The sequence below is a fragment of the Pongo pygmaeus genome, chromosome 3 (assembly GCF_028885625.2).
Source record: "Pongo pygmaeus isolate AG05252 chromosome 3, NHGRI_mPonPyg2-v2.0_pri, whole genome shotgun sequence".
In the NCBI taxonomy this organism is placed as follows: Eukaryota; Metazoa; Chordata; class Mammalia; order Primates; family Hominidae; genus Pongo; species Pongo pygmaeus.
The window spans coordinates 89971616-89996907 of NC_072376.2; the positions used below are offsets into that span (position 1 = coordinate 89971616).

The 25292-nt window shown below is 35.2% G+C and overlaps 1 protein-coding gene across 10 annotated transcripts in view; it reads right to left on the reverse strand.

The window, feature by feature from the left end:
- Positions 1-393: 393 nt before the first annotated feature.
- Positions 394-25292, reverse strand: part of CNOT6L (CCR4-NOT transcription complex subunit 6 like) — a 109162-nt gene continuing 84263 nt past the window's right edge. For 7 of the 10 annotated variants that reach the window (XM_054484902.1, XM_054484899.2, XM_054484900.2 and 4 more), the window contains exons 9-12: positions 18338-18489; positions 15817-16044; positions 13159-13361; positions 394-7621 (exon numbers count right to left, since the gene is read on the reverse strand). In XM_054484902.1, coding sequence (XP_054340877.1) covers positions 7409-7621; positions 13159-13361; positions 15817-16044; positions 18338-18489 — 796 coding nt within the window. In that variant the 3' untranslated portion in view covers positions 394-7408. The remainder of the gene's footprint in view (positions 7622-13158; positions 13362-15816; positions 16045-18337; positions 18490-25292) is intronic. The other 3 variants (XM_063663786.1, XM_063663787.1, XM_063663788.1) reach the window with 1 other exon arrangement.

The following is a 25292-nucleotide window of genomic DNA, read 5'->3' on the forward strand; positions in this document are numbered from 1 at the left end:
ATGACAGCAGGGGAGTTCTCTTCAACAAAGTCACTTAAGGATCTGGAATGAGAAGTTTCATCTCAACATATACTTCTATGATCACACAGGCAAGAAAAGGAAATATGGTAAATTAAAGACTGGCCCTTAAAGTTCCACTCAGAAGTGACATATATCCCTTTGCACTGGTTTATTCAGGCAAAGCAAGTCATATAACTAGCTTCAGAATTTTTTTTTAAACAATGTACTTAGTAATGTAGTTTTCACCAGAAAAAAAAATGTAGCATGAATTTGTAATTATGTATATTGCCCTGAATTATCTTGACTCCCTACTTCACTTTAGAAGAGATGTATCAACCTAAAAGCAGAGGTTTATACTGCATGAATAAAGAGTCAAAAACCAAGACAAAGGTATGCAGTTGCAAAATGGCCATTTATTGCCTACAGGGGAAGGAAAGGGAGGGAGAGAGGGGAAGTACACAGGTGCAAGGAAACAAGCATATATTTAGCCCTATACATCATGTGTGAGCAGTAACCAATCTCCAAAATGGAAAAAAATATTTTGTTATCTGACATAGTAGTTAAGGTTCTTAAGCACCTCCCTTCTGAGCTGCCACAAGATTTAAAAGGCAGGACTGCTTTTTTTTAGTCAATGTTCACATTAATGAAAAAATACTACCAACCGTGTCCTTTTGCACGCACACTTTGTACAGTGTCTATTGTGAAAAACATCTCAGCTGAGCAGTTTTGGTCAAGATTCAGACCTCATCAACTGTTTAACTGTAATAAATAGAAAAATAAAGCAGCTGGTGATTTTGTCAGAGAGAATGTGTTCAGTAAGAGTAGAACCACTTTCTCCAGGGATGGCAGAGAGTGTTAAATGGTTAAAACACCTACAGAACCAGTCTATTAAACATTAAACACTAGCAAGCTACAATTACATGGCACTTCATTAAATATTCTAATTTAAAAAAAAATCTTAGATTTTAAACTGATTACTGAAACACAATAACAAGTTGATTTAGTCCTTGGCTTTTTCTTAGAACAAAAGCAAAGTAAATATACAACCTAAAACAGCAGAATTTGTTTTGGAATAGTATCAATGGAAACTACCAAGTATTCAGGGAAAAAGTTACTAAAACACCTTGCTTGGTTTTACAGTCATGTGCTTTGCTTTCCAACCATTAGAATTAGATAGTTACAAAAACACTTTATAGGCCACAGAATGACTCGAATGTATGCAAAATAATGAATTCTTTAACTTAATGCCAGGTAATGAAAATAAATGAACCTTTCCCTACTCAAAACGATAAACTGAGTGGAAAAGTAGATTGTCCCATGGACAATTAGTTGGCACTTGTTATATAGTTGAAAAAAATCACAACAGAAGATATAAATTAATTCATGGTGAATTTGACCAACACCCTGGACCTTATAGAGAGAAAAAGTACATACACACTCTTTAAAAAAAAAAAAAAAAAAAAAAGCCCTCCATACTTCCCCACTCGAGACAACAAAGCCAAAGATGAAACATTCAACCTTCTCAAAATATTCCAAGTAGTTCTATTGAACTCTGTATCTCAGCTTCTCCAAGATGAAAAAGTTGTTTGCATTTGGACAACTGTACGAATGCCCATAGTGCACATCTCAGTGCTGCTGGTGTTTAAGAAATTTGTCACTCATAACCCTGAACAATTCCAGATCCAGTGTGCAGTAACACAGCCATCCAAATCCCTCCCCTTGAAAAGTTGGCAGAGCACCGCTCAGGAATTTCACAGGTAAGGGAATATATTTTTAGCAAGTTAAGCACAGAAAGGACAGTACAGTTTCTAAGTAAATACAAACCCAGATACTGCATCACTTACTGCATCAAGATTAAAACAAGCAGCAGGATACTAAGTCTGTTTGGTAAGAAGCAAAGCCATTGTTTGACATCAATGCTGAACCAATTTTGTAACTTCAGATAACTACAAACTAAATTACATGTGGTACATATAACAATTGATAGCTTGAAAGAAAATACATCAGTGATTTGAAATTAATACGAAACTGAAATGAGCAAGAAAGGACCACTTCTGAGAAGGTTACCATGATTCTTATGCTTTAGAGTTAAAAGTGACAGACATACAACTGGAAAATTATCTAAATTTTGAGAGATTGTTCTAACAAAAATAACTAGTAATAGGCACCAAATTAGAGCCTCCGAAAGATTCTGAAAGCTGAATGGACCATGCTACCACCATGCCAAAAGAGTCATATCACTTGGCATTTGTATATCCTTTTCATAATGTGATTGGTTTCTGATGACATACTTCTAAATGCAGTTCAATGCTACTCAGTTTATACAATGTACCATAAAAATTAACAATTAATAAGCACAAATGTCCTTATGTCATATGCTTTGAAAGTGAAAACTATTTAGCTTAAAAAATATTCCATTACTTCAATGTCACGTCTGTTTAACGAAGAACTCAACATGCTTATTTTCCTTTGGTTCCAAGAAAAACCCAAGTCTAACCAAATATATGCCACAAGGAACTGCCAACTGGGTTAAAGCTTGGTATTTTCCTGGTTATCACCCTATTTCCTGGTGTAGGATCTGTGGTTTAATAGAGACATTTACATAAAAAAGGTATTTGGTTAAAACAAGAAATATGCATGCTCTTCCTTACCACCTTCCTGGAAAGAACTGCTTTTTTCTTTCTTTCTGTGAATCTTGTTCAAGACATCCTGTAGTTTAGATATACGGGCTGCTTCTTTTTTACCCTCAAGCTTTTAGGTGACACTTATAAAATAAAGGTGAGCATATCATTCTATAAAATGAAAGATGCTCTTGGCATCCTGTTCTTAAATAGATTAGAACTTTGGTAAATAAGACAGATTAAAGATGTACTAAAATGTTTGAATTAATTTTGGTGATCATGATGCTATTACAAAATTAGAATCACCCAAAGAAACCATAGTATAAAAGTTCTCATCTGCCTACAAATTTAAAACTTTAGTTCAAGTTTCTGGCTTCCCTAGTTAATTTCTCTACCTACAATTCACACAGTTCTCCAAACATGGTATGACTCAAAGGGAAAGGCATAAATGAATCTACTACACATTAGAAAAGTGACCTTTTTTAAAGGGTAGGGCAGGTGGGAAAAAGAATATCTTACCAATGTGAGAATTCACATTTCTGTCAAAATGTAAGTATGTATGAGTGCTATTTTGAAAATGTGCCATAAAGTCTTTGCTTGCTATAAAAACCATTATTTTCCAAAAACTGGTCAGCATATTTTGCAAAGCTATTAAAATATCTCAGAAACAGAATAAAAAAGGCTAGAATCAAATAAGCATTGGGACACAGTCAATTTTATCATTAGAAAATCTAGCCATGTGTTAGGAATGACATAATGATATGGTTATATGCCTCTGGTTCTTCAAAGAATGTATTTAGCCTGTTCTTCCCTGTGCTTTCTATACTATGCTGTTTCACACTAAAAGTATAGATGGCATTAGTGATTTTTAGAAACGCTTGGAAATGCAAATACAAACTTAAATTTTCACCCATTTAACAATATAAACTTAGAATTTTAAAATGGAACACTATATTTGCCCATGTTCCAGTTTTTATGTGCCACATCCTCAATTCTAATATAATCTACCATAGAATCAAGTGATATGAGCCTTAGATATCTTTCAACTTTCTCCCTTGCTTCTCTGTGATTTAATATATAACTTTAAGACACCAAAAGAAATAGGGGCAAATAAGAAACAACTTTTATATTTTTGCCAACTACACTAAAACACAGTGGCTTCTTTAATACATTCACACAGGATGCTAATTAGTAAATTAAATACCTGCCTATGAATATCAGAAAAGTAATTTGAAAAGAAAGAGCTTGGAACAAGGCAAATGGGAGGGGAGGAAAAGCTGGTCTCAGAACCCATTGTGCCATACCTGACTTCAACATGTGATATTCAAACGAATGTTCACACGCCTTACATCAAAGAAATGAAACAAAAATATTCAGCTATGTTATTATACAAAATTTTTTTTACATAAAACATCATAAATCTGGAACAGATTTACTATATCTGAATTCTAAAAAGTTGCCTATAGAATGGTGCTGGGATTCTGTTCTCTGCTTGCTTTTAGGCAGTGCTGTTGCTTAAAAGTTGACACCAGGCACAATATTTTAAAACAAAATCAACGAGCAAGGAGCAGTAGGTGGATCTGAGCCTTTCCCAGATGTCAGGCCTGAGGATGCTGCAATATTCCCCATCAAAATGTGTAAAGCTATGAGGTGGATACTGATGCCTGAGAGAGTGGGTGACTTGACATGCACTTGTATGACTGTAATAATGGCAAACAGTACAGTTTTCTCTTCCTCAAACAATACTGTTTTAGTAAATTTAAAGAACATTCCAGTTCTTAGACAAATATCGAAATATTTAACAGTTTTAAAAAAACATGTATCACATTCTAAAAATGCCCAGATTTTCTTTTATTTTCTGATTAAAATATGCAGCAGCCCAATGGCATAAAGCTTAACTCATTCTGATAACTAGAAAGTATATGAGCATATATATTTTACTTTCATTGAATATATATATATATGTCATTCACCTCTTCCTTTTGGCTTCTCACTGCCAAAGTTCCAAATGGCATGCGGTTTAACAAGACAATGCTGAGGAAAGCAGCATTTCTGATCATCTGAATTGGCAGCTCAAAACAGATACCACTCCTTTTACAAAGGGAACAAAGGGTGAAGGGTATGTGAAATTTGGGCAGTGGGCTAAAGGGAAACCGTGCACATGAAATTTGGGTTACCATGCCCCAAGTGTGTACCACCCAAAACATAACACAATTACCTACTTCAACAGAGCTACTACCAACATTTACTAAAACCACATTAAAAATACACAGGATAATGAATGGTTTGAAAGAGCGCATTTGAAGCAGAGAGAACCCAATTACACACCTTCCTGCAACAGAGTGCCTCGATCATACACAAAATAAACTTAAGCTGTTTACAATGTTTCCCATTTTTTTTTATTTTTTCCCTCTACATTTAACTATTAAAAAAGTTTTTTATTAATAAATGGGCTCCTCTGTGGTTCATATACAATCATAAGTGAACTTTAAATTCCATTTTATACAAACATCTCAAAAAATATTGGGAGTGAAGTATGGTAAGAAATATTGCTCACATTGCTAATTAACATGCGTATATGAAAGGAGGAAAATGTTTTGTTAGTGCATATACCTCCAGAGCAGAAAACCCACCCAAAACAAAAGATCTAAAATAAAACATACAGTAGCTGATTACAAAAAAAGGTAATGTCCACAAAATTAAGTTTTTCATGCTATTCTACTTTCCAGTACTATGCTTCAGGTAATCAATTTGCATGGCTAGATGTTGGATATTTGAGGTATATAAGAAGGGAAACCTGCATGTTGAGGAAAATCTGTCATCTTAAGGGTTGTTTCTTTTTGTTTGTTTATTCTGGTACTTTAACATTTTTAAAAGATATTTTATTTACATCAAAATTCACTGAACTACAATGACATTCCAATTATAATAGATGACAAACAACGCCTCTATCACTAGGCACTTTTAAAAGGGAGTTTAGGCTTTACAGAACCCTTCTGATGCAATCCCATGTATGATATGACATCATCCCACCACCCTCGTCCCACTAAAATTACCCTCTGAGGAAATATTACCTTATATAGCCTGATTAATTTACCATGGAAGAAATTAGCATAAAATGACCAAAGTAAATGCATCATTTAAGATTAATAAAACAGCCTAAGATGTCAGGTTTGAAAGAGGAGACAAATTGTGTATATTTAAAACTAATTAAATAATTTAAATTTGACCTGTACTTTATATATTAGTGAGACACAAATATAGGCTATTGTCTTTTAAAATTTCATTCACATAATGGAAAATTTCTTGTTTATTAAAAATATCACATATTGAGACTAGAAACAGTAAAGTGCATGAAAAGTTTAAAATATAAATTTCAGAAAACTCTTATAGCAGCAAAAAAGCAGAATAAAGAAAAACTTAAAAACACAGACACAACCTTTTCCTGTTACTGTGCCATAATTAACATCAAGTAGCCAACCAATTTTTCCCCAGAAAACAGTATTCTGTTCACTGCCTCTTGAGTCACAGATTTTCAACTGGCCCCTCCTAGGCAAAAAAAAGATTCCAACATACCTAAAGGCATCAACAATTGGGAATAAACCAGTAGCTTCTTAATTTAACCCTGACAGACAACTGAAACAAAGATTAAAAGCATATGATGGCCATTTGGCAGCTAGAGTCAGGAAAATGACCCAACGTTTTCAACTACTGCCCCAAATTTGTTCTCTCTCCCAAATCCTTTGCACTGTCATCTCAAAAAACCAACAGCCACATAATCTATGTTGGAGACACATAAAATATCTGTATGATTTTCCCCATCTGAAACTTTGGTCAAGGCCTTTTTATTCAGCAGATTTTTTTCTTCTTTTAACATTTGACTATAATGGCAAAAATGATATAGGTCATATAACATATGTTTTCCTGGCACAACCAGACAGAAGGTTGAATTGGAATAAGGAAAAATTCATTCTGTGGGCATCCTAAACGTACCGCATTCTATTTTCAAGGTATGTGGCAATACAGATTACTTACTCTTTCTCTATAAATAAACTTGAGAGACAGGCTTAGAATTAATACTTCCAATAAGGTTATATAGAAAGGACAAAAAAACCAAAGTGATTCCTCAAAAAAACTCCAAACCAGCATTTGGCCAACAAATTGTCATGTGGTGTTACATGCTTGATTATGAAAGCATACTGTGCAACCATCTTTAATTTTTCAAATTTTCTTACCATGTATAGAGGCTATATCATAGTTTATGTACAGAAGAAGTAAATTTAAGTACTCTGTTAATGTGCAAATGACTTGGGAATCCAAAAGTCAGTTATAAAGGAAAAATTCAAAGTTTTCCCTGGAAGGCATATCATCATTCAGTTTAAAATACTGTATTTATAGTTTTTAAAAATTACCTTTTATAAAATGGTTGGCTCACTGAAACCATTCAAAAGAAAGTATTTGTTTTGGAAAAACAAATACACTGTTGTTGGGCCTCAAATTGGTAATTTATCAATTTTGAATGCTGGCTCTTAATACAATATAAAGAAGGTCCAATTTAAAAACATGTTAAATTAAAATTTTGGAAAGAGAGTAATACTTTGGTTCCAGCCCTACTGCCAAATGATACCAATATGCACAAAAAATGTACAAAGTCTTACAGCAAACACATAATGAAAGAAACCTGAAGAAGCAGCTTAAGGATGGCCATACTTCACTCCTACATACTTTGATTTACAACTGTACAGGTCCATAGCAACAGATCCCCGTCTTGGCGGGGCAGTACTCCACTACCTCCGATTAGGCAAGTGAACACCATTGACAAGAGGCAGGAGTGGAGGGTGGAGTTCAAGTTGTGTTAACAGTGAGAAGTGGTCTGAAGGGATGTGAGGGTGTGGACACCCAGTGATGTTGTTCTCAACCAGCCATTGAGGATCTAAAGGCCCCAGGACACCAAGCACGTTCATATGAGTCTTGGAATAGAAAATGTAGTCAATCACGCCCTGGAAAGAGATTGGGGATAGGAAAAAAAGAAAAATTCAAGATACATAAAGAACAATCCATAATTTATAAAAACCAAAAAACTGAGTATCCTTTCTTCTGGTACCTGTTGTCTTGACAGTGGGTCAAATAAGGCTCAAATATTCAATGGTATTACATGAAATAAAGGTGGCTCAATAGGGAAACACAGCATGCGATTGGAATTATAAATCCTTCCATTTGTGCGTAAGTGATAATTTGAGAAGCTAAACACATTAAATTATGTCTAGTCATCTTTAGAATTGGCCTGCTTGGTTTAGTGAAATCCAACATATCAGTATAAATATAATGGAGCCTGTACCAATCCTATTAGCTATAATAAGTAGAAAATAAGAATATTTATATAAGCATATACATAGTTAATGGTATTATTTTCAATTATTTGCATATCAAGATATCCAAACACACCTGACTGAAGCTGTAGTAAACCATGTTTATGGATTTGCTAATCCTAGTTTAGCTTTCCCAGATTTGCTACATACATACAAAACACTACACAGTTAACTATTCTATTCTTAATTTAAAATACTCATTTTCACAAATACTGGAATATGTGTAAATTCTGAATTTCCTTGCTACATAAGGATAACTCAGCAAAAATCATTCAGCAGGAAGCCATACATAGCAGTTTTGTCTCTCAGAGCTAGATGACTGGATTTGTCTGATCAGTAAGTCTAAAACCAGGGGGCTTTTATTATCCCAGGTTGTGTATACAAGACAGCAAAATCAAATTTCTTCCTATCTAGTTCCTATTCATATCAAGACAGCCTGAGCCCAAGTAGGGAGAAATATTTCTACACCTGTAAAAACCTATTTACAAATACTATGCATGAGTTCCAGCCAATACTTTAAATGGTATTATAATGAAATGCGCTACTTAAAAAATAAAAACTTTTAATGAAAACAAATTTTTTTATTGTGAGATTTTGGACACAATCATTTCAGTTCGTTGATTTTCATTTGACCAATATCAAAACACCAAAACTGTTCCTCTTCTAAGAGACAAGATTCAGGTGCAGTGTCTCTCATGCCTGTAATCCCAGCCCTTTGGGAAGTGGGGGCAAGAGGATGCCTTAAGTCCAGGAGTTCAAGACCAGCCTGGTAAACATAATGAGACCCAGGTTTTTACAAAAAATTTAAACATTAGCCAGGTGTAGCAGCAGGCACCTATAGTCCCAGCTACTTGGAAGGCTGCGGCAGGAGGCTCACTTGAGGCCAGGAGTTTGAGGCTACTTATGATTGTCCCACTGCTTTCCAGCCTGGCTGACAGCAAGACTCTGTCTCTTAAAAAATAATAATAAAAGAACAGAAAAAAAAAGAAGCCCTTACCAACCTTACTTTACCACAAATTAAGGAACTTACATGAGTCCAGGGGACTCCAAGTTTAAACAGTCAAAAAATGATAGGATCATAAGGTATTATCCCTTCATTTTGGTTATAATGCCTAGTTTTACAGCGATATTTTAGAAAATGAGTTAACAAGGATCACGGTAGTTTTACTTCTCCTTATGAGACAACTTTTTGCTTCAATTCTAAAAGAAAACACATGAAATAATCTCAATTACTTATGTTGAACAGAATCTCCTATAGGGCTGGGCACAGTGACTCATGCCTGATGCCTGTAATCCCAGCACTTTCAGAGGCCAAGGCGGGCAGATCACTTGAGGTCAGGAGTTAATTACCAGCCTGGCCAACATGGTGAAACCTCCTCTCTACTAAAAATACAAAAAAAATGGCTGGGTCTGGGGGCATGCACCTGTAGTCCCAGCTCCTAGGAAGGTCAAGGCACAAGAATTGCTCTAACCTGGGAGGCAGAGGTTGCAGTGAACTTAGAACACGCCACTGCACTCCAGCCTGGGCGACAAACCCTCCTATATCTTACAACCTTATTAGAGTGCCGTCATGCACATCAACTGCTAGAGTTCTTTGCAAAGGTAGGCCCCAAGAAAAAGTTAAACACTCCAGGAAGTAAGATGCTTTTAATTGAATGCATCACTTATAACTATTTTCTTGGTTTGAAATATCCAGAGTAAAAACTCTTATCAAAACTCTTAGCCAAGTTATGTCTGTGAATTCACCCAACGTATTTGTACACATGCATCTATGAGGAGGATCCCTAACTTTGATCATATGCACAAAAAAGGTTACAGACTAATGATTTTTAACCCTTTTGAGTCAGTTTCTTTTTTAAAAGATATAATACTAATAATGTGGGAAAATGCACTCTTTATATTAGTAAAGACTATTATTGTGTAAGTCTATAGAACTGTATTTGAACAAAAAGTCAAAACACAATGAAAATATTAATAGTCTGAGTTACCATTATGCTAAGCTTTTTTAAAAGAATGCCAGAAAATTATAATATCAATTTCATAATGTAACAGAAAAGTTTACTATTTGCTATAAAATAAAAGCTGCCCTTTTTATTAAATGATTTGGGCACACCCTCAGATTAGAGGATAAACGTGGGGTGAGGAACAGCAGTAGTAGGTTTGAATTAAGCTGTTTATTAAACTTACCTGGTCTGAAAGTAATGTTGAAAAAGGAGTAATTCTTCTAATTGTTTACCCTTCAGTTCATTCCAAATCAGTTTGCAATTAAATGAATCTGAGCTCTAAATACCTCTTTTCTACATTTCTATCTTGTTCAAGGACCAAGAAAGTAAACAAATACTAAGCTAAGCAAACAAAATTTAACACCTCACTGATACAATGGCCCCTCACTAATACAACTGGATCTGCATTTGATGCTGATCACATGGCATTTTATATTTGATGTTACCTATCCTTTTTTACTGATTGCTTTCAATATTGGGATAGCATTAATTATGTAAAATATATGTATAAAACTGAAAAGTTCATTTTCTGTTACTTGGACTAAGAGCTCAATTCTCTCTACTCAGGTGTGCCCTTAGTCTCTAGCCATCCTTCCTTGAAATACTATTCTATCCTCTCATCCCATCTATCTATCCAGCCAGCCTATTTATCTTCCCATATATTACTCTCCCACCAACTTATACCTTTATCCTTCTCTCTGATCCTATCTTATACATTCAAACATCAAACACTCTCTGAGGCAGGCATTTCTAGTTCTTTAGCCATACTTATTTGAACAATGTAAATAGTTCAATAGGATTTTTGATTCAATTATTAACACATGTAAGAGCTTTTGAAGGACCGTCAGTAAATAATTTTAAACCAATTCAGATGACTGAGGAAGGTGGCTTAATGTCCCAAATTGTGTTTCTCTGATTTTTTACTTACGGACAAGGAAGAAGTAAGCTTTAAAAAAGTCTAGGCTGGGCAGTGGCTCACATCTGTAATCCCAGTACTTTGGGAAGCTGAGGTGGACGGATTGCTTGAGCCCAGGAGTTCAAGACCAGCCTGGGCAACATGGTGAAACCCTGTCTCTACCAAAAAAAAAACCCCTCAAATATACAAAAATTAGCCCAAGACCAGCCTGGGCAACATGGTGAAACCCTGTCTCTACCAAAAAAAACCCTCAAAAATACAAAAATTAGCCAGGCATGGTGGCACACACCTGTAGTCCCAGCTACTCAAGAGGCTGAGGTGGGAGGATTGCTTGAGACCAGGAGGGTGAAGCTGCAGTGAGACATGATTGTGCCACTCTAGGTGACAGAGCGAGACCCTGTCTCAAAAAAAAAAAAAAAGTTTAGGCTGGGTGCAGTGGCTCACACCTGTAATCCCAGCACTTTGGGAGGCTGAGGCAGGCAGATGGCTTGAACTCAGGAGTTTGAGACCAGCATGGGCAACATGGCAAAACCCTGTCTCTACTAAAAATACAAAAAATTAGCTGGTCATGGTGGTGTGTGCCTGTAGTCCTAGCTACCTGGGAGGCAGAGGTAGGAGAATGTCTTGAGCACAGGAGTTTGAGGCTGCAGTGAGCAAAAATCTTGCCACTTCACTCCAGCCTGGGTGACAAACTGAGACCCTATCTCAAAAAAAAAAAAAAAAAAAAAAAAAAAAGGGCTATGTGAAATAGAATAAAATTTTTTTCTTTTTACCTACACACATACCTAAACAATAATAATAGTTGCAGAATTACTAAACACTTATTTTCGGGAACTTTTTCACAGGTTTTCTGGGTTACATTGGCAGATATATATCACTATAGTTAGAAGGATAGGATTTAAGCCATGGTAAACTGTGTATCATTAAAAGGTATTCGTTTAAGCTTACATAAAAGCAATGATGTGCTAGTCAGCCAGTACTAGCTTTCTTAGCACCTCTTCCCAACTCTGTGTTCAATGGTATCATGTTGGGAGACAGGATTCTGCTACAGAAGTACTTAAACCACAGAAATCGGCAAACACCACAAATCAGAGCTTTTTCCCAAAAAGCTCATTATTAAATATTTACCAGCACATCACTACATACAAGTGGCTGGAACAAAATGAAGTATCGCTGGACTGAATTATCTTTTCTAATAGCAAAAAAATACTAAATTAGATTCAATTTCTAAGCAATTTTTTTTCACTTCATGATTATGAAAGCTGATTAGTAACAACACAAGAATTTCCTTTCTTCCTCCTCCTATTTGTTTCTTGGAAAGGAGCTAACCCACACAAAAATAGAAAAAGGTTATTGGAGATATAAGGGAGGCCATTTGTAAATTTCCTTTGGTATTTTATTAAATTTCCTCTAGGCTTCTTATATCAAACTGCTTTCTAACACTTGGATTTTTCCGGATAGTATAAGATTCTACTATAGATGCCTGAAATGCCAGAAAGTCAAAGAGAGGTATAATAGCAGAGCTACAGGTACACAGAGTGATCAGAAAACTAGCACTGGGAAAGAGATTACATAAAGCCACCACAATCTGTCTTTCTAAAGAATAGCTGGTCCTGTACAATCAGCCTTTCCATTTTTTTCGTATTTGTCAAAAAATGTCTTTCTTTTCCTCTTAGAGTGTCCCACTGCCTAGGAATATATTAGTATAAATACACGGATATAAAATAGAACCAAAGTACAACCTTCTCTAACCCCATACCCAAAAGAAACCTGAAAAATTTAAAGATACTGAGATATCAATGGAAAGTAGAAAGAAAATCTTGAGAAAATACTATATAAATTCATTCAAAGTGAGTTTTGCTATATTCGGTGCTTTTCTGTGGGGGGCAGGCGGTTGGGGGAGGGAGGTTATTGCTGAAAGTTAGGGATGGTTTGAGAAGGTGAGGGTTAACTATATTGATATATACAAAGTGCTTTGACCAGTGCCTGGTACCTAGTGAGCATTTTAAAAGTTTTTGTTATTATATTATTTGAAATCTAAACAAGCAAGGGAGCAAGAAGAATTTAAGACAACAATAGCCACAAAACTCAATAAACCTACTTATATTTAGGTACATACTTAGCCTAGACATTTTAGGAATCTAAAAATTCCTGAAGATTATACAATTAATCATAAAGAATTTACACCTTTTTTGTTACATGCTTGTATCTGAAATAATTTCTACACCTGCCCAAAGGCTGCCACTCACTTTGAAATCAAAGGTGTAATTGGTGTAAGGCATCAAGTTATTTTCATAGGCGCTCTTAAGTTGGAAGCCATGTGTGATTCTCCCTTCTGAGCTTCCATTCTTTCCATTGCAGCTGAAGTTCATAAGACACTCATTGTACCTTAGTTCCTTGAAGTCTTTATGGTTGTCAGCTACTCCTCCATTGCTTAAGTATTCCACAACACCTGGTAGAATAAAGAAGAGACACTTCCATTTAGCATTTAGACCTTACACAAGGCTTCACAGCCAAGACTTGTTACCAGGTTAATCCACCAGGCTCAGAGTGGTTTTCTTAGGTTGAGCCATATATAACTGCCTTTTGTTGTTTAAAAATAAAAAATCAAATACCAGCCATTTCATATGAGTCAATCAAATGAATCAAATGATGTTTGCCTATTTCAGAACAAAATATATCAGGAACACTCAAAAGATATCCTTAGTTTTCTTAGTGGTTCTTCAGGCTAAAGATGATTTCCAGGACCTAGGATGGCATTCACCAGGAAGGTATTAACCCTAAATGTTTCTGGAAAATTATTCCAAACCACTATCTCTTTAGTATTTCCCCATTCTAAGCAATCAACAACTTTGCGAATATATAAGTAGAGCATATTAATAAAAAATCGTTTACAACAAAAACAGATTCTGCATCTTCAACATTTCAATGTCTAATGTCAGCTAGACAATATCATTCTTTATTTTGAGCTAGAGTGAGTTTTCTCAGTCTGACACTATAAAGAATATTATATGCCAGAAGTATACCACTTGGCTAAAAATACAAGGCTGAAGAGAAGAATAGCATTCAGAAAAGTGCACTGCTTACACTGAATTAGCAAACATGAAAACAGTATCAAAACCCTTATGATGATTAGTGCACTGTTAGAGTCATCTTTCTATTTGTAATAAGGATTGATAGTAAGATATAATGAATGTGTGATAAGCACAATATCAGTATTGTAAATAGCTCAGAAGGCACTATCATTTGTCTAGTATTTGCTACATTCCAGGCACTGTTCTAAGTGCTTTATTCATGTAAATCTCACAAACAATTCTATGAAGTAGATAACATGATTCCCCCCTTGTTAAAAATGAAGAACTAGGCTGGGTGCGGTGGCTCACGCCTGTAAAACTCCCAACACTTTGAGAGGCCGAGGTGGGCGGATCACCTGAGGTCAGGAGTTTGAGACCAGCCTGGCCAACATGGTGAAAGCCTGTCTCTACTAAAAATACAAAAATTAGCTGGGCGTGGTGGCATGCACCTGTAATCCCAGCTACTGGGAGGCTGAGGCAGGAGAATCACTTGAATCCGGGAGGCGGAGGTTGCAGTGAGTCAAGACTGCACCACTGCACTCCAACCTTGGCAACAAGAGCACAATTCTGTCTCAAAAAAAAAAAGGAAAAATGAGGAACTTAGTAGCAGAATCAGGATCCAACCATGACAGTCTGGTACCAAAGTCATTTCACTACGTTGTGTTGTCAAATGGCAGCTAACTGGTTTTAACAAATCAAATACAATGGGAGAAAAACTTGCATTTGAGAGTAATTCAACTTAAGAAAGGATTAAGAAAGGAGCATGTGGTTGAAGTGCCCATTAGGCTAGGGGTTAAAGACAAACATTTATAAACAATGATTTCAGCATTATTTGCTAAGAAGAAAAAGATGTTTTCAAGTTCAGTGACTTTTTTTTTTTTAAATATTCCAAGTGTAGGCATTTAGGTTATCTTATAGTAACCTTATTGTTACTTTAAGTAACTTAAAATAGCCTAGTAGTGATAATGTACAAAATTTAGCATATGCTTTGGTATTGGCAAAAGAGTAATAGTCTAACGTTTTCCATTTGATAACTAAAATGTGGAAATGATTTTTGTAAAAAGTAAAATGATAAAAGTTCAGACATAAAGTAGTTTAGTGGAGCTCAAGAAGTAATATGAAACCCTAGGATAATTTTGATCATTCTTCTGTAACTACTAACATTATCCAAATATCATTTAATGAATTCACTTAAAAGTTGCTAACATTATTAAACTAGATAGCTACATGTAATGAATATTTTCTGGCTGCCCCTTCAGATCACCCTTCTGCAGTACACTCTGTGCCTCAGGCAACTGATCTTTATTGTATCAACTGCAAATCCCTCCCCCGTCTAGCTTCTGGTTGGATTTGACCAATGGGCAACCTAGCAGGAGATGACAGGACAGAAGCAGAGTGAGGTAAGAATATATATTCCCCTGGCTCCCTTCTTTTTGGTTTGCCAGGGATTGACCGCTTCATGCAATTCAAAGCCATCACTCCTATTATGTGGCCCTTTCCTACAACTGTATTTTTTCCAAGTTCTAATGACAGACAGCTCCCACCACTTTCCCTTTTAGGTAGAGGAGTGGTAAAGAGATCTATTACTAAATCCCCTAGTGGCAGAGTACTGCATCATTTATTGCTTTGTTTCCCTTAAACCAGGCAACACCTTTGGAAATAGCTTCTTTATTAAACTCTCTTCTATTACCTTGTGTCCCATCCATGGAATTCTTATGATACATTCCTTAATTTAGAAGAGAAATTATCTACTCAAAATTTAGGCGCTAGCTGCCCTCTGAACCAAGAGTAAAAGTGAAATTGAAAGCAGTGAGGAAATGATGTTATAAATACCTGAATCTGGCAATGAGTTAAGATCTGCACATAGCACCAGCGGGATGGAATTAGGATCTGCAGTTGGGCTGCCAGGCCTACTAGAGGCTTTCTCCAGAATGTTTTTAACCTCTGAGACAAACATCATGGTCTGGATGAGCTTCACATCAGAATACTCTGGGTCCCAATGCATGTGGGCATTTGCCACTATAAGCAGCTGTTTGTCTGCAGCATGAATAGGCTTCATACCTAAATTTAAACATTACAAAAATAAGACAAAGTTATGCTTTACATTTGAAGAAATGTGGCATCCTCAGGTTTTCTCAGTATGATCCATAGCTACTTCTTTACTCTTTTCCATGAATTTATAACTTCCCTTTTATCTCATAAAGTAATTCTTAGACACTAAAGGACTGAGATTCTGGTAATCCCACTATGGGAATTATTCTCCTAGACCAAGTTGGCAAACTGTAGCCCATGGGCTAAATCCGGCCCACAAATTTGGTACTGCCCTTTAAATATCTGTCATTTAAATAGCACAATAATGTAGTAAGGCAGGTTTTCAGTTGAGTTACCTAAACCTCAATTTAAATTCTTACTACTGTCTAGTACTCATTCACCTTGCATTTCCCAAGCACAACACAGCACAACTGTGATAGGTCAGTAGTAAAGGCAGTAAATTATATTAACCTATATAAGATAAAATAAGAAAGTCATCTGCTACCTGAACAAATTCACACCATATACCGAAATAACATTATTTTTAAAATCAGAATTAGAGAGTAGTGTGCTATAAAAGTCTGGACACTTGGGTTTTAGACTTGGCTTTCTTACTTGGGTCAGTAATTTAACCAGATTCTTTTGGGAAATGAAATATTCAACTAGAATATCTCTAAGGTTTTTTTTTATTCCTATAATTCTATGTTTTTTAATTCTGTTAAAATAAACATTAACATAGTACTTTCCAAATGGTAGATGGAATACATTAAGATTTTTGAAAATTAAACTTAAACATAGTTAACATTTACTGACAGATGTCCATAAAATATTCAAGATATAAAACTATTAATACACATACTCACATTCTGTATGTTAGTAACTCTATAGAGAAATTAACAAGAGCTATATCTAGAGTATGAATGACATGAGGGATCCCTCACTTTTTACTTTACATACTTTAAACCATTGGACTATCCGTAAACATACAAATTTAATTTTTATAATTTCTATAGAAGTGTCTCAAATTTTTCTACTGGAATATAAGCTTTGGGAGAAAAGACCTAATTTTCTAAGTCTACTAGTTTGGTAAAGTTTCTTTCCAGTCTCACCAAGCTATAATTATCTTCAATGTTGAGAAAATAAGAAACTGAATTATCTGTTATATCTGACATAGTCACCTTAAAAGCAATTTGATCATAAGATAATATCTGTAGCCAAATCTTCTAAGCTATCTTCCTTTCCTAGAAGTTTTATAGTGTCACTTTTAGCCATAGATTAAGTATTCACAATATTAAAAATTTTCCCCTTCAAAGAGCCATAAGCACTATATTACTAAATTCCCCTTCTATGAGTACAAGAGATATGTATTTCAGAACGTGAAAGTCTCTACTATTTAGAATTACTCTTCTGCAAATTAAAAGGGGAGTAAAACTCCAAAAGATATTCTCCACAATATCAGAAAAAAAGTACCAAACTTTGGGAAGAATAAGATTGAAAAGGACACAAAGGTAAATAAAAACGGAGGGGCTAAGAAAAGTAAAAAGTTCAAAATTTCATATCAAAGATTACCTTTGATAATGAATAAATTGAAGTATTGTGAGAAAAGAAGGTTTGACACATATGCATGGTCTGAATAATTCAAATCAATACTCTAGGCCAAAATAATCTTTTCCTCTACAAAAAGTACAGGGGAAAAAAAGCCCTGATGTGGTCTCACTCCTTTCTTGCTTAAAATGTACTAGTAAACAATGAAATGCTCAAAGGTAGGCAGGAGGAAGGATAAAAAAGGTCTGTGTATAAAGTACATAATGAGTTTCTGACTCTGAAGGAAGCTATAAATAATCTAAAATGCTAAAGAAAGTACCATGTAGATAAAAGAACCTGCTCTTACCCTGACAATGACTGAGATAAAACAAAGAAACTAGAGGAAATGTGCCAAGTCTTTAACCTTAAAGACAAAAGAATCACACTCAAGAAGCTAAAAATATGATTCAAAAAGAGGGCCAAGTCATCATAATTTCTAAATTCAGCCTAACCAAAATATCCCTATTTAAAAGAACTGTTTGGGATTAATGGCATATTAAAAAAGACTTCACATAGATTATTTGGTAAGTAAAAAAGACTGTGATAGAGAGCACAAAATATCCCAACAAATATATGATGCTTTACATAATGGTGCTATTTTCCTGCCCATCTCCCTTAACTTTCCTCAAAAGAAAATAACTTTGCAATAAATAACAGCAAAATTCTCTTCACTTGTTTTGAGATGGAAAAACTTGGGATGGTGTTTATTTTTAGTAAGAATATTTTACATTGCACTCACCTGCTCCAAATAGTTCTTTGTGGACCTCTAATACCACAGCGACACCAATGTTATCTTTTGTCATGACTCTGTTCAGCATAGCTTCGGATCCATCTGAATTAGCCATCGCCACTTGGTTAAATTCCACTGTATGCTTCTGCACCAATGTAAATCTACAAGGTACATTATTATAATAATTTTAGGTACCTAGACTATCATGCTGAAAGATATTAAATAAAAGAAACATGACATGCATTGTCTCCCTTGTCATTTTCTAGCTGCAAGTGGCCATGTGACACAGTTCTGGCCACTAAGACACAAGAAGTCTGATTATTGTAAAAAGTTTCTCAGAGGCCCCACCTAACAAAGACAGTATATATATATATCCCTTCATGCTTTTATACCTTGCCCCTTACAGCTAGTGCTTGGAGAAATAATAACCATCTTGTGACCATGAAATAAGAAGCAGGAAGGCAAAAGCCAACCTTCTAAAAATGGGGAAGCAGCTGAACCAGTTCTGGACTGCCTATTTCTGGACTTCTTGTGTGAGAAAATCACCCTTCCCTCATTTGTTTAGGCTACTGCTAGAATTTTCTGGTATTTAAAGGTGCACACAATCTCAATTAAGTTAATGAGAAAAAGATAAAAAGAATACAATCCACCTACCCTGTTTGTAGTTTTATTTCTACCACATCAAGATATTTGTCAACAAAATGCAGGGGCACACCTTTATCTCAGCTAAAGAGTAACTGATTTTTCCATCTGACTTTTACTAGAAAGTTGCAATGGGGTATAAGTATTCTGAGAAACAGATTCTGCAAGATGAAATGACTCTCTCTGTGATTACAGCTTCTGCACTAATAATATTTTCTTTCCTTCATTAATGCCAAATTATTAAGTATTGTAGAGTTGTAGAATTTAATAGAATTGGTTTAGTGCTGACATTTAGTTGCAGTGGGATCTTGGTCAAGTCATTTAACCTTTTTCAGTCTAATTTTATTAATTTGTGAAATATTTATAAGTAATCAAAACCTACTAAATACATTACTTGCACTAGGTGTTCAGTGGAGAGAAGACATATTTAGTCTTGTAACAGATCCCCTCCTCACTTTCCTTCAAGCTTTGAAAACAGAAGCTAGTTTCTGTTTCTTCAAAAATATTGACTTACTATGCCACAGGATGCTGTACTAAATGAAGCAATATTCCCTTCCCTCCTCCAATTCTGAACGTGTCAGCTGGGCTGACAAGTGTAAAGGGTCAGTTTATGTGCCTATTTCTAACCCAGAGTGCTTAAAGAGACTATAGTTTCTACCCTCTAAAGAGGTGATCTATAAGCTTAAATATGAAAGATGAAAGTTACTAAGGTGAAGAATGGGGTTAAGAGCATCCCAGACAGAAGATGTGAAAGGTCCTGAGACAGCAAAAAGCACTGCAAGTTTATGTGTTAGAAAAGAATGGAAGGGTATGAAATGATGCTGAAGAGGAGGGATAAAAGTTCCAAGCCAGGACATGGTATCATTTGATTTATATTTTTTAAGATCACTTTAGCTGCTCAATTAAAGAACTGATAACTGGGAAGCATATTAGCAAGTTTGTGAGGTTATCTGAAAGAGAAATGATGGTGGCTTGAATAAAGGCAAGAGAAATCAAGAGGAGTGAGCAGTTTCAAAATGTGTCCCACAGACAGAATTGACCATTGTCCATATCAGACTTCTTCAAACAATTTTAAGCTGTGGAATACCTTTTACAGTTTCTGGTGAGATTCCCACAGATAAAACAGATAAAAGCAACATTATGTTAGAATAAATCAACCACTGAAAACAAGCAACCTATTTTGATGAATATAAAAATTTGAAATCAGAGGACAGAGATGATATAGTTTTGTATCAGTCTCAGTGTCCAATTTTTGTATTTTGTTTTGGTTACAGAGTATTATTAAAAATCCTGATTCACACAGCTATAAATGGTAAATAACTGGCCCTATACTCAGAAAAAAGAAGCAGGCATGAAGAAATTTGATTCAGAGGTCTGCACCAAAAACAAGTTAACTAAGCAGTACTTTATGAACACGTTAATGATTTCCAAAATGTTAAAACTTGTATTTGAAACATGTGAGTGAACATGTTATTTTCAAATTACAGTTCAATTATTCACATTTAATTTTTGAGATATCTTCTAAATATTCACAGAACTTCTATGGTATACTTACAGGAACCTAGGATTCTGTACAAAAGTCTTAAAAATCCTGTTAATCACAATATTTTTATAACTGGAATAATTTTACTTCTACCAAAGCTAGGTCATTCTTTGGGGCGCAGGGGTAGGGGAGCACAGGACTCTAATTAAAAGAAGTATCTTAACTAAAATTTGCTTTCCTGTATTCTTCTCCCATTTTTTCCATTAAACCTAGATCTAGATCTTTTCAAGAATATACAGTAAATCTAATTTCTCTTCCAAATGACACCACTTTAAATATCTGACAATAGATGTCAATGCTCTCCCACCCTCCATGTCTTCTCCGGAAAAGAAACAATCAGTTACTTACATGATATGTGATGTGTTCATCTGAACAATTTGTTTAAATTTGCTCAACAAATTTAAATTGAACTGACAATTGGGTCTGTCTTTTTGAAAAGTTCATTTGAACAACTCAAGTTTACCCAAAGGTGCAGTACCTATAACTGGGCATAAATGAACTACAGCCTTCTTCATTTTTTAACTGTATTTTTGTTAATAAAGACTAAAACTTCACTTTGGGGACAGCCATATTAATTATAAGCCAAACAGGAACTAATATATATCTGAAATGTTTTGATCTCTTTGCTCTTAAACCAGGTCTTGTCAGTCCTGCATTTATAGGTACTTCAAAACAAAAACGTGGAAAAAAATGATACATTAAATATGTTTATTGTAGAGATATGAGAACAAAGAAAACTAAGTCACTTATAACCCAATACCTCCATTTAAAAGTTAATATATTTCCCCAGACTTTCCTCTACACACATACACACACACATATTTTTATGCAATTAGAACAATACTATTCTATCAGGGACATTTCCTATAACATTTAATATTCTTCCAAATCAATTTTGATGACTGGATTATAGTCCACTCTACAGATTCACCAGAATTTATTTAACCTGTGTAGGACATTTAAGTTACTTCTTACGTATTTTAACTAATGCCGTAATGAACATTGCTACATATATTTTCCTGTGGTCTCAGCGGATTCTTGTCCCTCCCTCTTTTTATTCCTTCCATTAATAATCTAAGAGCAGCAATCTTTACCTCAGTTAAGTATCACTTCATGAACTTCTGCTCATTAGTTCACCTATTCAGATATTAAGTGCTCTGAAACTTCATCCTATTTAATTTTTAATTTTTTACAGATATATAAGATAGGTGTACAAATTTATGGGATATAATTCTATTTTTCTATTGGATATAATTCTATTTTTCTAATAGATTAAAATCCCTGCCAGCTTTTGGACATTTATAAATGTTATGAGCATGCATTCTCTTCTCTCAAAATAATTAAATTTCTCAATAGGACAGAATAATAAAAAAAATAGTGAAAGCTACCATTATTGAGGATCTATCCAGTCTCAAGATTTGTGTTAAGTACTTCATATATGTTAGTCCTAAAATTTGCACATGGAGATATACTGCTCAGATTCCTCATCAGGGATCGCTTCAGTTGCAGAAAGCTGCCTACTCATGGTCACATACTTCAAGAACACCACCATCCAATTAGAAATCAAAAGCAAAAGTTAAAAGTCCAGGGATTTGGGCCCCTTGTGGTTTAACTCTCACAGGCCATATAAGCTCTAAAGCTCCCTGTTGAGTCACCTGAGGCAGTCAGGCCTGCAACACTTCACTTTTCTCCATATGTCCAATTCTGCTTCCTCCCCTTTCTTTCCACAGGTGTTGACTTCTAATAAACTCCCAAACACCACCTCCGAGTCTTCTTTCTGGAGAACCCACATTGCAGCAGGAGGTATTACTACTGCCATTACAAAGATGAAGAAAACTGAGGCTGGGCAAGTCTGTCTTTTTGAAAAGTTTGATAGTTCATCCATCCCCCAAATCCTAGAATTTTTTTCTCTACTCCAATATTTATAACAGATTATCTTTGCCAGTTCTCTAACCACACTTCTGTAAGATCTTTAATACCATACGATGTAATTATCTTCATTTGAAAACCTAACTAGTTAGTGCAGTTTAGTGACTCTCTTGGCTTACCAATCTCACCTTCTTGGTTTGCCATTCTCCTCTTTACCTGGTCTTAGTATTTCTACTTTGAGGAAAATTCTTCTCAATAGAAATCATGAAAGCAAAACATAAATTGTATATAGCTGTGTTTTGTTGATCATCAATTACTGATTATACAGTCTGCAGTGGGTCCATTCCTTCCTTGTTATTTACAGTGCATAATGTTAGTTAAAATATCCTCCTCATTGCCTTAGCACTTTCACCCAGCCTTTTCTTTTTCTTAAGTTTCTTGGTAATGATCATAGGTTCATAAAACTTTTTTAAAAATACATGATTAGTTATTGATTTTTCTTCATTTAAATAACAATTCTTTAAACATAAATCTTGAGCAACCACTGGGTTATCAGACGCTTGCAACTAACCTTCCAACTTTCTTTCTCATTGGTATATACTGCCATACTTTTGACTTTTAAAACTTCTCAACCTTTTAAAGGTATCTTCTTTTTACTGTCTTGGTTTCAAAAGTCCAGAAAAGCAAAACTAGTCTTCCTAAACAGGATGCATATGTCATTATAACTAACACTCCCTTCCACTGCCACTGAGAAACTCTAGGGCACACATTCTCACTCCAGTTTTATCACTTCAGCTTCACCAAGGGTTGAAAAACCAAAGAGAGAGTTGAAAACTAGTTGAACCAAATAAAGTTCCTTCTTTCTAGTAAATAAGAGTGTTATGTTTCTTGAACTTTAAGACTTTCTCAGATATTCTGTTTTTAAAAGAATGAGATTTCTAGTATTAGTGCTGATGGCTGTAATCTTCTACAATTTATCTTATTTCCTTGTTTATAACTGTAATAAATTTATAATATAGTAAGATATAATTACCCATATTCTATCCCTACTACCTTAACAATGCTACTTCTTACATTCCAATCTTCCCATACAAACCAAATGCACTCTATTCTGCATCTACTTTCTGTCTCACAGATTTCCATACAGGTAACATTTTGAAATATAGAGGTTTTCTGCCATTCTTTCTATTATTAGATGTTTCTTCTCAATTAGACATATTGGTTTATAGTTAATTCCAATCATTGTTCCAAGCCATACAGCCTTGGTAATACGGAAAATCTTCAACTTGTCTCTTTCGATACATTAGTTTACTATTCATACTCTGTGACTGGTATACAGATGTTAAAAGCATTATTCCTGATGATATTTTATTCTAAGAATTCTTCTGTATATTCACATTTTTGAAAAAAAAAACTAGATGAAAGGTCAAATGGGTAAAAGAAAGAACATATATTAATATAATAAAGACTGCTATGACCAAAAAAATCCCCTTATATGATTTGAGAAGTATTATTAGGTTGGATGTTTCATGTGCAAAAAGAACACGTCCAGAGCAGTCCTTCAAATAAAGACATAACTCAATTTCTTACCGACTTGTAGCCTAAAAATAACTTTGTGGGCTGTGATGTAATTAATTAATGCTAGAGAGAGGACAGTGACTGCAAACTATGAGAAACTAAAGCAATCTATAGGATTTAAGTAATATTCCATCCCTGAATTCATTTACAAGTAAAAAGGGACAATGTAATACACAGTCAAGGCAACACTATAATCACAAAGTTAACTCTGACCCTTTCTGGATCACATCCCAACACTGTTAAACCAAATAGAAGTTCTTACTATATTCAGTATAAAATGCTATAAAATGTGTTCTTGGTCCCTTTAAGTAATCATGGGAGTGCCAGAAGGTAACTAATTGGAAAAGGTAAGCTGAGAGACTAGGTTAAATAAGGAGGTAGATAAATAACATCCTATATTTGTACCGCTCCTTTTTTTTTTTTTTTTTTTTTTTTTTTGAGATGGAGTCTTGCTCTGTCACCCATGCTGGAGTGCAACGGCATGATCTTGGCTCACTGCAACCTCTGCCTCCCGGGTTCAAGCAATTCTCTGCCTCAGCCTCCTGAGTAGCTGGGATTACAGGCGCCCACCACCAAGCCCAGCTAATTTTTCTATTTTTAGTACAGACAGGTTTTCACCATCTTGGCCAAGCTGGACTTAACTCCTGACCTTGTGATCTACCTGCCTCAGACTCCCAAAGTGCTGCCATTATAGGGGTGAGCCACCATGCCCAGCCTGTACAGCTCTTTTAACCACTGAAAGTGCATCCACATTCATTATTTTAACCCCATAAGAAACCTCTAAAGTGGAACAGTTATTATCTATATTCGAAAGGTACAGAAACTGTAGTACAAAGTCGTAATGTTATGATCCAGGTTGAATAGAAATTACCAGAAGAGTACAAATCAAAATCTCATTTTTGAAAAAAATCCTACGTACAAATTCTAAATGCAACAACCACCTACGACACAGGAAATTAATAACTGAGAGACCAGTGAGATGGGAGTATCACAACAGTAATGATACTGTACCATTTTGGAATGATACTATGACCTCTGAAAACCCTCTTTCCAAGCACAAAACTACCTGTGATAATAGAAGAAAAAAAAGCAAGGACTTGGCCTTACCTGGTACCTCTGAGAATGGAAGCAGGTTAGGAAGTACAGCAAGAATTAAGTGCCATGACAACCTAAGTTCCCAATCCTATGATAAGAGATTGCCTCTTCACAGTGCAATGATCACACTGTTCTAAATTGCTGTTTTCATCTTTCCCTTTCTCATTGACTTGAAATAAAGCACGATAAGGAGGTCAGAACTGCTAACCTCAGGAACAGCAAGTCTAGCATATAGGT